This window comes from Limulus polyphemus, unplaced genomic scaffold, assembly GCF_000517525.1.
Source record: "Limulus polyphemus unplaced genomic scaffold, Limulus_polyphemus-2.1.2 Scaffold5939, whole genome shotgun sequence".
Lineage (NCBI taxonomy): Eukaryota > Metazoa > Arthropoda > Merostomata > Xiphosura > Limulidae > Limulus > Limulus polyphemus.
In genome coordinates, this window is record NW_013671549.1 from 13378 (window position 1) to 26330 (window position 12953).

Genomic DNA, 12953 nt, shown 5'->3' on the forward strand with positions numbered 1-12953 from the left:
TGGAGTAACGATATCATAGTTCCGGAAATACAGCATAGGCCCGCGATCAAACACGGTGGAGTCACGATATCATAGTTTCGGAAATACAGCATAGGCCCGCGATCAAGTACGGTGGAGTCACGATATTATAGTTTCGGAAATACAGCATAGGCACGAGATCAAGTACGGTGGAGTCACGATATCATAGTTTCGGAAATACAGCATAGGCCCGCGATCAAGTACGGTGGAGTCACGATATTATAGTTTCGGAAATACAACATAGGCCCGCGATCAAGTACGGTGGAGTCACGATATCATAGTTTCGGAAATACAGCATAGGCCCGCGATCAAGTACGGTGGAGTCACGATATCATAGTTTAGGAAATACAGCATAGGCACGAGATCAAGTACGGTGGAGTCACGATATCATATTTCGGAAATACAGCATAGGCACGAGATCAAGTACGGTGGAGTCACGATATCATAGTTTCGGAAATACAGCATCCTATGCTGTATTTCCGGAACTATGATATCGTGACTCCACCGTACTTGATCGCGGGCCTCACAAGATCAACTACGGTGGAGTCACGATATCATAGTTTCAGAAATACAGCATAGGCCCGAGAAAAGTTACATCATTGGGTAAGTTCATTTTCATAAGAAAACGGGCTGATACAATACAACACACAAAAATTCCTCCACCCAATATTAAAACGGGCTGATACAACACAACACACAAAAATTCCTTCCTGGCTTTAAAAGACAAGTGATTCGGTGTTATAACTTGGCAAGTAAGTATTTCGCGATCTATCTAGTATTTAGATGGAAACAGCGCCCTCTTCACTAACCTTACCTTCCACCACTAGGCTAGACGTATAAGCGTCTTCTCCAGCAGAATTTCGAGCAATACATGTATAGTTTCCTATGTCCGAAGAACCTAGTCTTTGGATTTCAAGAACAGTGGAGCCACCTGGTGTCAAGATATGAATTTTACCGTCTACTGATTTAAGTGTCCTTTCATTCTTCTTCCAACTAAATTCGATCGGTCTTGTTCCTTTAGAAAGACCACAGTATACGCTGGTTTGTGTTCCTAGTTCCACTTGCATTGGAAATGTAAAAGGCTGAATTTTTGGAGGTTCTCCTAAAAACACGACAAAAATGGACACGTATAACGAATGTACAAAGAAACTTATGAATGTAAAAGTCGATAACTAATAACAAAATAATAACTTACCTGTGGCTACTCTAGAGAACAAAGAGCTCGCAAAAAGCAAGAATCCCGCGAAACTAAGTCTTTCTGTCGCCATTGTTTGACGTCACACGATCCGCATATTCCCAAATACAAAGAACGTTGAGGACTTTGAAGAAGTAATTCTGTTCTAGTTTAATTAGAAGTAATATACTGGTTAGATGTCTTAAAACGATGTAAAACCGTACACCAACTTATAACTCTTAAGTCTATAGGTCATAAATCACATTACAGACACAGGGACGCCAGTACTACACAGATCAAGGATGCAGATGGAAAATCAAAACGCCCCCTAGTGTTAAAAATGTTGAACTTCATAAAAAAATAAAATAAGAATTGTTATATTTCTCACTACAGGTTACCTCGGCCAAAGAGCATTCTAATGCACAAACACTGTAGGTTTTAATTTTACAAGAGAATGTTTCAGACAAGGACAAACAAAGTTACAGAAAGAGATATTTCCAAATGGCCAACACAATTTTTGTGCTGATAAACATGAGGGATGGTAAATGGTTAGCAGCAATCACCGTCAACTCTAGAGCTACTCTTGTCTGACCGAATAATGAGATTTGACTATTACTCTTACAACGCACACACGGCTCCAAAGTACAACACTAGTTTAATTTTCAATCTGGGATGCAACAAGTTTTTTAATTTCTAAAACAGCAGAACTAGGACGTGTAATAAGTAACGGGAAGAGACCCTTCAGAACGACCACAGAAGAGCTGCTTTGTTCATCGAGGTCAAGTGGGGTGGGTGAACAACTGAACTGGGACGTGTAAGAAGTAACGGGAAGAGACCCTTCAGAACGACCACAGAAGAGCTGCTTTGTTCATCGAGGTCAACTGGGGTGGGTGGGTGAGTGAACAACAGAACTAGGACGTGTAAGAAGTAACGGGAAGAGACCCTTCAGAACGACCACAGAAGAGCTGCTTTGTTCATCGAGGTCAAGTGGGGTGGGTGGGTGGGTGAGTGAACAACTGAACTGGGGTTCTACAAATAGCACCTATATAAATTAGTCTTTTCCTCTAGCTTTCAAAACACACATCTGATGACAAAGGTTTAGACACTGAAGTACCTGAAGAAACAGTGTCTAAAAGAAGCACTCAACACTAAGTCTGTAACGTCGTCAGTGTGAAACTACAGGTAAATTCTTGTTTACACTATTTATTCCAAAACAAATTATTCATGAATTGTTTACCGTTTATTGTATAGAAACAACCCACTCTACAGTATATTCAGTTTCTACAGACCTTCATTTATATCACCTACCCTTTACTACTAACAGTGCCGTGTAGCTATCTTCACCTGCGGCGTTCCTTGCGACACAGGTATAATTACCCGTGTGATCGGAAGTAACTGGTTTTATTTCTAACATCAGAAACGTTTCGTGTTTGATGAGCTGAAGTATTTTTCCCGAAGAGTTAATATCTTTACCATTCTTCTTCCACGTAAACCTGACAGGTAATGTCCCTCTTAACAACACGCACGTGAGACGAGCTTGTGATCCTAGGTGAACATTTGGTGGGAAATTGAATGGCTGAATCATTGGAGGATCTGAAACTAAAGCAGTGCTCTGTTAATATTCTTGTTAAGTGACTAAATACCAACACTTTATAAACACACCTTAGTACTAATAAGCAGGTAGGAAAAATATTTAACCTAAAATAAAAAGTACCTTTAAAACTCATGCATTAATTTCAGAATGTCGAAAAAAACAAGGTGACAGCTATGAAATGGTTGAAACATTTAGATGTCCCAAATTGATTGTTAAGCCTAACCATAGGATATTACATAATGTTTAGATGTATCCCAGAGTTGCTATTAAACCTAAACATAGAATATCATATAATTAATTATTAAGCCTAAATATATAATTCAATGTAAGTATTAAATGATTTCTTACCCGAAGATGTCACGAAAGATGCGCAATAAATGTAGAAGACTATACATGTGGCACTCAAAAGAGACGCCATTGTTAGCTTATAAAATAGACGTCACAAAGTTCCGTAATAATTTTGATACCCTTAATTCTCCGTGTTAGCAAGACAAGTATGAACTTTTTAATTTAACTAACTGACAGAAATAATGCTAACAACGTATGAAACAGGCATTAAGATATCGAAAATAACTTTCAGGTTATGTACAAAGATAGCCACATAAATACTGCTTCCCATCCTTTTGTAGCTATGGCGTCAAAGGACCAGCTATGACAGCGCCACATAGTGACAACTAATAACAAGTAAAGTTGGAATATTAAAATCAACAAACTATATTAACTTCATAACTAATGGTTAACGAAATATAAAGATCAGAACTAACAGAAAATGGCGTCCATCCGAACTCGAAATCTTCTGCCAATTAGCTTCGGTATGCAGAACAGTAAAAGGTAAGTAATCTTATGCGCTTTCACTAAAAATATAAAAAGACCTAGGCCTCAGCTTTCCAGCACCATTACGTCTACTCATCATTGTTGATTTCTAGGACTACAGGCCCTCTTGAGACAGTAAACAGATGGGTTTTTCTGTTCTTTGAGCTAATGTAGCTTTTACGTACAAAACTTTAACAGACATCAGACAATACACGAATTCGAGTTATTTCCGAATGTTTGTTTGTTTGTTATGAAGAGCAAAGCTATACAACTAGTGCCCTGCGGGTTTTAAAACCCGATTTTTAACGTTATAAACCCTCAGACTTACCACTGAGACACAAAGGGATACGTAAGACGGAATAGCATGAACAAGAACATATCAATTTAATCTACAAATAATACCAGCTAACACTAAACAAATTATATAACAATACCAGCTAACACTAAACAAATTATATAACAATACCAGCTAACACTAAACAAATTATATAACAATACCAGCTAACACTAAACAAATTATATAACAATACCAGCTAACACTAAACAAATTATATAACAATACCAGCTAACACTAAACAAATTATATAACAATACCAGTTTAACTTATTCAATTACAATTTTTGTACAGAAAAACAACGGTCTTGGTTCTAAAACATACAAGTACAGAGAGACAACGGCCTTGGTTCTAAAACATACAAGTACAGAGAGACAACTTTTAAAATAGTATAATAACTAACGTAAGTATTTTAGGAGAACACAAGTCGTAAAAACTAACAAATCCAAAATATTGGGTGGAGGAATGTTTGTGTGTTGTGTTGTATCAGCCCGTTTTAATATTGGGTGGAGGAATTTTTGTGTGTCGTGTTGTATCAGCCCGTAATCCGCGACTCCTGTACTAAATCTTACAAAAACATTTAATTTTGGAATAACATCTTTTCATGAACACGGAATATTTTTTTCAAGACAAAAACTTTGATGGTTTTGAGGATTCACGAACACATCGTAAATTGAAATGGGTCTTTTGAATACTAAACTTTGAGAACCGCTGGTCTAGTAGATCCCTCTAGCGGCTATGTATAATGAGCCAAAATATTTGTTTTGTGAGCGTATCTTCCATTTACACCTAACCACCCTCAGGTTGCAATATTATACGTTTCAGTGTCACGACGTAGTACATAAGTTATGTTTATCGTTACAAGTTGTCCTTCTGAAATATCTAGTATTATACACGTAGAAACGGCACGACGGACTTCAATAATCGGTTTTATAAGTGGTTACAGAACCATAAGCCAGAACTAACTGAGAGATAATTGTTCCAAGTTCCTACCTTTGGTAATCAGCTGAGAGGCGTAGCTGTCTTCGCCAGCGTCGTTTCTGGCGACACATGTATAGTTACCAAAATCGCTGCCTTCCAAATTCTTTATTTTTAAAGTCGAAACATCAGCATAAGTTACAAATTCGATTTTATCTTCCGAGGGGCTAAGCCTTTTTCCATTTTTCTTCCATGTAAACTTGATTGGTGGTGAACCTTTAGAAAGCCCACATATGACGACAACCTGGGCACCGAACTCCACATTCAGGAAGTGGAAGGGTAAAATCTTGGGCGGTTCTGTAAAAAAGCAGGTTTAGAGGTTAGTCTGTGACGAGTTCCTTCTAGATTATCTACTGGGCAACATGCACGTAAAGTGGAGCCAATTAATAATGGTATTTACACGACAATAATTAATTAGTGGCCAAACGTTGAAGAAGGTCTAATAAAACCTCTCTACCTTCAACACATAAAGTAGAACTATTTACAAACTATAAAATTACACCGGGATCAATGTTAAGAAGAATTAATTAAACGACGCCATCTGTTGAACATAAAACGGAATGATTAATAATGGTATTTACACGACAATAATTAATTAGTGGCCAAACGTTGAAGTAGGTCTAATAAAACCTCTCTACCTTCAAAACATAAAGTAGAACTATTTACAGTCAAAATATAAAATTACACCGGGATCAATGTCAAGAAGAATTAATTAAACGACGCCATCTGTTGAACATAAAACGGTAACAATACCTAAAATGCAACAAATGTTCACATACCTGAAAGACTTACACCACCATTAACCAGCAATACAAACGTTACCATCTGAATATTTATAAACATTTCAAACAAATTAAATGTTGTTACTGAACAAAAAGAAACAAATAAACCCACCCTAAACTAATATTATGAACTTAACACTTTTGTTTCATCATTTTCTTACCTACTGCACGCACTATGATGACTACACCAAGAAAAATCCACGAGATTAGTTTCGCCGCCATTTGCACATGAAGAAGATGACGTCACAACTTGTCTACGCCAGTTCCACACCAACAAAAATTAATGGCTCCTCAAAGATACTTGGGTTAAGAAAACGTCAAAGGTTAACACTCAAACTTGTAAGGGATTTCAGATTTACCATCTGCCAAAATATATCTACGTGCATAAAATTATCAATATTAGTTAGTAAAGCACAAACCTTGGAGTGCTTGTCACTGTATACAAGAGATTAGTAATTTCGAAAGCGCCATCTACCGTGTACGAATTCTGAGCTAGGCATTTTTTTTCTATCGAATACCGAAAGTGGAAAGATTATGAAATACAAAAAAATTCCAATATGTGTAAAACTATTCAAAGTCATTTGTTATCCAACAGAGAGAAAAAACAAAAAACAAAGGATGTTAACAAGTTCAGGCTTAATATCGTGAAGATAATTCACGCTAATAAGTTTAACATTCATTCTTAATGCTGCAATCCCATTTAATCACAACTAGATTTTAATGTACAAAAAATATATTAAACATATATAGCTTAATAAGCTTTTCATCTAAACGCGCCACCACATGGGAGATGTTTAAACTAAATTCTTTACACAGATACTTAGCCTAAGCCTATTTTTTCTTCAACTTAACTACATAACGAGCTAGAACAAGAAAAGATAAAATTCAAACACCAAAAACAAACGATAGAATAAGAAAAAACGATTTACGAATTATTTGATTTAACACCACAACTCACCTTCCGTCAACAGCCACTCAACTTTTGTGACAAATTGTACTTAAACCGATCTATTTCTCACTACAACCAGATTTAATTCCTTGCAATCTTCCCACAAATAGGCGTACTACAAGTTTCTGTATGACACTTAGGACTTTTCTCTCCCACCGATTAGACTATTTCAGCCTCTCCTGTAACGTATCTACCGAAAAAAAAAAAAAAGCTTAGAATTATCACATGTTTGCGAATAATTACTGTAAAATTATCAACTTATATAATACACCCAGAACTTTACTTACTGGCTCCTCAGATGATACTTGGCGGTAAAAGTTGATAGTGACGTATGGCACGAGGTCCGAAACAAAAGAACTGTTTTCTTTATTCGATGGAACCCGAAATAGTAGTGTACTTGTTCTCGAAGTTTCCAAAAATTAATATTTCTTCTTGCTCTTTAGTTTTGAGCTTATAAACTCACCGGAATACAGAACAAACTGTTAACGGAGAATATGGAAGATCGTCGCCAGCGCCTACTGGTGATAAACTAAGAAATTATAGTGAACTTCAAGTTCATAGTAGTCTATATGACAGGATCAAAAGTACAGAACAAAATAACGTACCTAATATTAAAACGGCTAAGACAACACACAAAAATTCCTCCACCCAATATTAAAATGAGCTGATACAACACAACACACAAAAATTTCTCCACCCAATATTAAAATAGTTTGAGAAACGCTGGGCTAGAGAGTGGTTTAATTCACAGATACCAGGTTCGTTCGTTCGTTGTTGATAGAGTAGAAGAAATTGTAAGATAAATAGACAAGTGCAAGAGGACAGACCGAGTTGTTAGCGTACTCCGACTGTCAAACCAAGAATTCCAAGTTCGAAGCTCGTTGCCGCAAAAATGCGCTCCGCAACTTCGATCTGTGTGCGTCATGAAAGAGATCAAATCCTGGCATTCAATCAGACAAAAGTAGTTTAAGAGTTGGCGGTTGGCGTATTTTAAGTAGCTACCTTCCCTCTAATCTGTCAGCTCAAACTTAAGGTATCACTTCGTGTAACATTTGTTCTGAAACAAGCAAGAAAAGACATACAATGTAACAGCTGTTTTTAGGTATAATTGACACGTAACAAAGTGATGGAAATAGGTGTGCCTAAATCCATTTTGGAGTTCTTGTTGACACGTAACAAACTTACAAGTTATCACTATTATTGATATATGATGTAATCAGTTGACGAGGTCGTGAAACTATAAGAACACTAAACAATTCGTCTACTGTGTAGCAAGTGAACGTCGTGATTTTCTACCATAAATACCTAAAATAAAAGTGGGATGGTGATGGTTAGGGCGCTTGACTCGCAATCTGAGGGTCGCGGGTTCGAATCCTTGTCCGATCATGCTCGCCCTTTCAGCCGTTGGGGCGTTATTATGTAACGGTCATTTCCACTATTCCTCGGTAAAAGAATAGCCTAAGAGTTGGCGGTCGGTGGTGTTAACTAGATGCCTTTCGTCTAGTACGTCACTATTAAATTAGGGGCGGATAGCGCAGATAGACCTTGTGTAGTTTTTCGCGAAACCGGACCTGAAATAAAAACTGTAGCAATATGCATGCCAATAGATGGCGCGACGATCGAATGATTCAAAATATGTATTTCCAATCATGTGAACTTTGGCAAGTTTACGTCTTAATTAAATGTTTAAAAGACCGATTTGTGGAAATAAATTATAAAACAGTTCATTATACACAACTTAACGAGTTTTAGTTGTGTTCTATTCAAAGTCTGAAGTATAAATGGTGTTAAGTAACACATCACGAAACAGTTTTTTTTTTTTGTCCCAGTGCTGCTAGGCACATTGTTTGACAAACCGCACGTTACAAGTGGTGGGTTTGGTAAATCGATCAAGTGTGTGTTTCATCCTTTAATTAGTGGAGTGTTGAGTAATTGTATTATTATTGAACTGTTTTTTTAACCTATGTATTATGACTAGTTCCAAATATTTTCGCTTGTTTATATCAAATATCCACTTCCCCAATCCAGACATATCATTTACAAGTCTTGGACTTGAAACATGCTTGTCCTTTCAGTTGTGGGGGTGTTATAATGTAACGGTCAGTCCTATTTTTCGTCGGTAAATGAAGTACCCAAGAGTTGGTGTTGCCTTCCCTCTGGACTATCACTTCAAAATTAGGGGGCGGCTAGTGTAGATAGCCCTCGAGGAGCTTCGTACGAAATTAAAAAACAAACAAAACGCTCACGCCATCTATTTCTGTTCTTATATTTCGGAACCCTGAAGACTGGTGGTGTTTATTAACTTCAAACATCGCTCACGCCATGGTACGACTAACTACAATACAAGAAAGTAGTACCTTCAGCTGAGGTATGTTTAACTTGCCTTAAAACACACTTACCTAAACATTCAACCAGCTTGATTACAGCGTTCAGAAACATCAATCCACCAAGAAAACACAGAGTCCCCGCCATTATGTGACGTCAGACTGCGCACACGCAAAACTCCGTGTACCGAAATCTAATGACCAGAGTGACTGTAGTGGGCAGGGGAAAAACTTCGAACAATTGAAATCTGTTTGTCACCCCAAGGATTAATAATAACCTATGTAGCTTTATAAAAACTGTAATTAACCTCAAGCACTGTTTATATATAGTATGTCGAGCGAACAGGAAATCAATGCTGTGGTCTCACCACACGACCGTCATAAAACTAATAATCAGAATATACAACTGCAGCGCCACATAGTGGTACCTTCCGGACACAGAAAAATACCTCACCTGCCTTTGTTTAACAGACTTTAAATTAAAAACAAAACAAACGCAGCTATTAAAACATACTGTTAAAATTAGTATACGTTAAACTGTGAGATAATATACAAGTTAGGCTTACTTCAAAGAATATTCAGATTTCGGTAAATATCAACCAAATAAACCTATCACACACACACTGGATCTATTGTTATTCGATGATAAATACATGAATGATCCGTTCGTGGATCTTTCGGATGGTAATATCTTTACCACTATTCAAATCGTACATAAAACTGAATTACTGATTATAATATTATTTTAAGGTGTTAATATGCACGTGAGATCTGAAGATGTCTCTGTTTTACATACAATTTCCTTACCTCGGACACTTAATGAAGCCGAGAAGCTATCTTGACCTACCAAGTTGCGAGCTATACACGTATAGTTCCCATTATCCGAGGCCTCCAGCTTCCCAATCTCCAAAACACTAAATCTCTGGTGTTTGGAAACGTCAAGTTTCTGTGAGGTTTCTAGTGTCTTGTTATCCTTGTACCAGGTAAAACTAACCGGCTGACTTCCAGAGGTAATGGCACACGTTACGTGAACTAAGGTTCCCAAATGTGGTATATCTGGAAAGCTGAAAGCTTGAATTTCAGGAGAGTCTGGTGGAAATATTGAAATTAGAAGTTAAATAATGAGCAATGACTAACGTATACAGTGAAGTACGAAACTAACATTGGCAACTAATTAGTTGTCATCACGCAAGAACTACTGCCTTCCTTAAGATTCAAGACTCGAATCCCACTAACAACCTCAAATGTAATTGTAGATAAGTAGCCAAATTTGTTAAAACTTAAGACTAGTTTGAAGTCAATTAACAAATAAAAACTTAACTATCGAGACAAAATGGTCACAGGCCACTAATCAATATTAAACATGGTTTTTACGGTTAAACATATCAAAACCAAACTTTCAAAATCCCCTACCGAAGTTGATTACGTTATAATTAACCTACAAATTCACATGTATTAGATCCCCAGTTATAGTTATATTTCTATAGAACAGCAGTTTAGTGAAGATATCCTTACCTTCCACTGTGCCAGCAGTGCTGATAAGTAACCCTAAGTTAAGTAGAATCAATCCAGCCGCCATTTTCTGATGTCGTAAAAAGTAGCAGCAGATAAATAAACGGTGTTGTTAAAACAGAATATGGAGAATTACAGAAACGTTCTTCGGTCAGGAGTCGAATTATTTCTATAAATATAACTCAGAAAATGACACAATAACATACACGTTAAGCCTAAATGTTCTAGGCTAAATCGTTTCACTTAATAACGAACGCCACACAAAGCTGTCTCACAAAGAAAGTAAGGCGACGCACAGCGGCAGCATTCTTTTGGTTTATCATAATAATAATAATAAAAATGTATTTTAAATTATTTGCGCCAAATATAGCCAAAGGCTAAATGTGTACTTATAACGTGTATTTTTTTATTTTTCCACGTTCACATTCACTTTATATATTTACGAGTGCACACACGAGAGGGCGCTAATGCACTTCTTCCAGTAGTCATCGAAATGCCAGAACATATTGTCACAACAAAAGAATCATTCTACGAAACATTCTCTACTTCCACGTATCAGCCTTAACTGTTATAATAAACACAAACCTTCTACAATCAGCCGCGACGTGGCGCTGTCTTTACCATCTTGGTTCGTTATTTCACAAGTGTAGTTCCCAATGTCCAAAGTGGACACGTTAAGAATCCCTAGTTTGCTCGTGTACTTGTCCGTATTTTCAACTTCAATATGTTGTCCAGTAATCAGCTTCTCCCCCTCCTTAAACCATGCAAACGAGAAAGGAGGAATTCCTCGTCGAACTGTACAAAAAACACGAACTTGTTCCCCAAGTCTAACGTTTGTCGGAAACGTAAACGGCGAAATAACTGGGAAATCTAAAATAGAAACAATTTGTTTAAACAATCGGGTTTCCAATAATCACCAAACAGCACCACAACGTTTAAACAATCGGGTTTCCAATAATCACCAAACAGCATCACAACTGTTTAACAATTTGTTTAAACAATCGGGTTTCCAATAATCACCAAACAGCACCACAACTGTTAAACAATTTGTTTAAACAATCGGGTTTCCAATCATCACCAAACAGCACCACAACGTTTAAACAATCGGGTTTCCAATAATCACCAAACAGTACCACAACTGTTAAACAATTTGTTTAAACAATCGGGTTTTCAATCATCACCACAACGTTTAAACAATCGGGTTTCCAATAATCACCAAACAGCACCACAACGTTTAAACAATCGGGTTTCCAATCATCACCAAACAGCACCACAACTGTTTAATATATTTCTGTACGAAGGTAAATTATTAACTGGCTGTACAATGTTCATGGATAACACAACTGTTTAACATATTTCTGTACGAAGGTAAATTATTAACTGGCTGTACAATGTTCAAGGATAGGTTTCAGCATTACATGAAATGTTAAATAATTATTTAATACAATTTAAAAATGAACGTAAAAGTACAATAAATAAAATATTCTATTTGTATCATTACACAACGACGTAACCAAACACTCAGTCTTTTATTTTGAAAAAAAAGTTGTATTCTTTTCTTTAATTCGCTGAAACTATTAAATAAATTAAATGTTGTAATAACTTACCTCTACCGTCATTAAATGATATAAATAACACTTCGACAAAACACAGAGTAAAAAAGTTCATTTTCTTCCTCATGGTGAAGTCTAAAGAAATCACACCACCAGTCGAGTGAAGATGGAAGCAAAATGGCGGCAAGTTTCTGTTATGATGTCACACGTCGATTACCAAAATGGCGGCAAGCTTCTATTATGATGTCACACGTCGATTACCAAAATGGCGGCAAGCTTCTATTATGATGTTACAGGTCGATTACCAAAATGGTTCTCGGTTAAGGTTCGAGAATCGTGGAAGTTAACACAAGAGTAGAAATAATAGTATAACAGTAATTAAAATATCTTAAATATTTTTTACCGTAGAAGCTTCCAGAATTATGAATTAACTTAACTAGATCAAGATGTTAACAGAAGGAATGAATACTAACGACCACCAAATTGTGGGAGAACGTAAGGATAATTTTGAAGCGCCATCTGTGAGTAAATTAATGTTCGTAAAATTGTGATAATTTTATTATTTATTACATACTAATTGTTCCAAGAAGAATATGACTTGCTTTGTTAAGTGTGTAAAAAGTTAGGCCTATAGAAAAAAGTGACGTCATTAATTGGTTACGTACACCGAAATGCAAAAGAAGTATTAAATCTGAACTCGTTTTGCAAAAAAAAAGGTTTTATTTCAAATGAAAAATTTACAATATTTGATACATAATTCACACAAATAATACATAGACAGTAGAGGCAATACAATGTTTTTATACATGCCCGATGAAGCCGCTCGAGAATGGTAGATTGTAATAAAATCTTTTTTCTTTATTGTATAAAATACAGGTCGTTTTTCCTACCTATTATTGTCGAGAATCCCACACAGTATTAT

At 36.5% G+C, this 12953-nt stretch overlaps 4 protein-coding genes across 6 annotated transcripts in view; all 4 read right to left on the reverse strand.

Moving 5' to 3' along the window:
* LOC106473160 (Down syndrome cell adhesion molecule-like protein Dscam2) overlaps window positions 1-9724 on the reverse strand; it is an 11181-nt gene extending 1457 nt beyond the window's left edge. The window contains exon 1 of the mRNA XM_022401652.1: window positions 9042-9724. Within this exon, the coding sequence (XP_022257360.1) occupies window positions 9042-9114 (73 nt within the window). The 5' untranslated portion in view covers window positions 9115-9724. The remainder of the gene's footprint in view (window positions 1-9041) is intronic.
* LOC111089334 (leucine-rich repeat and immunoglobulin-like domain-containing nogo receptor-interacting protein 2) lies at window positions 647-3836 on the reverse strand. 2 transcript variants are annotated; one of them, XM_022401650.1, is made up of 3 exons: window positions 3135-3836; window positions 2501-2791; window positions 647-1120 (listed from the first exon to the last, which is right to left on the reverse strand). In XM_022401650.1, exons 1-3 carry the CDS (start codon window positions 3202-3204, stop codon window positions 798-800), a joined length of 684 nt encoding a protein of 227 aa, XP_022257358.1. In that variant the 5' UTR covers window positions 3205-3836; the 3' UTR covers window positions 647-797. The 2 variants fall into 2 exon arrangements, with proteins under 2 accessions (XP_022257358.1, XP_022257359.1); XM_022401651.1 differs by lacking the exons at window positions 2501-2791; window positions 3135-3836 and adding an exon at window positions 1214-2454.
* On the reverse strand, window positions 4550-7353 carry LOC111089335 (Down syndrome cell adhesion molecule homolog). 2 transcript variants are annotated; one of them, XR_002613598.1, is made up of 4 exons: window positions 6930-7353; window positions 6652-6832; window positions 5855-5993; window positions 4550-5208 (listed from the first exon to the last, which is right to left on the reverse strand). XR_002613598.1 is itself a non-coding variant. In XM_022401653.1 (2 exons), exons 1-2 carry the CDS (start codon window positions 5913-5915, stop codon window positions 4895-4897), a joined length of 375 nt encoding a protein of 124 aa, XP_022257361.1. In that variant the 5' UTR covers window positions 5916-6459; the 3' UTR covers window positions 4550-4894. The 2 variants fall into 2 exon arrangements, 1 of the variants encoding a protein (XP_022257361.1); XM_022401653.1 differs by lacking the exons at window positions 6652-6832; window positions 6930-7353 and having other exon boundaries at window positions 5855-6459.
* On the reverse strand, window positions 9712-12158 carry LOC106473161 (transmembrane and immunoglobulin domain-containing protein 1-like). Its single transcript, XM_022401654.1, has 3 exons — window positions 12086-12158; window positions 11064-11348; window positions 9712-10055 (listed from the first exon to the last, which is right to left on the reverse strand). The coding sequence occupies exons 1-3, from the start codon at window positions 12156-12158 to the stop codon at window positions 9712-9714; spliced, it is 702 nt and encodes a 233-aa protein (XP_022257362.1).
* Window positions 12159-12953: the final 795 nt, after the last annotated feature.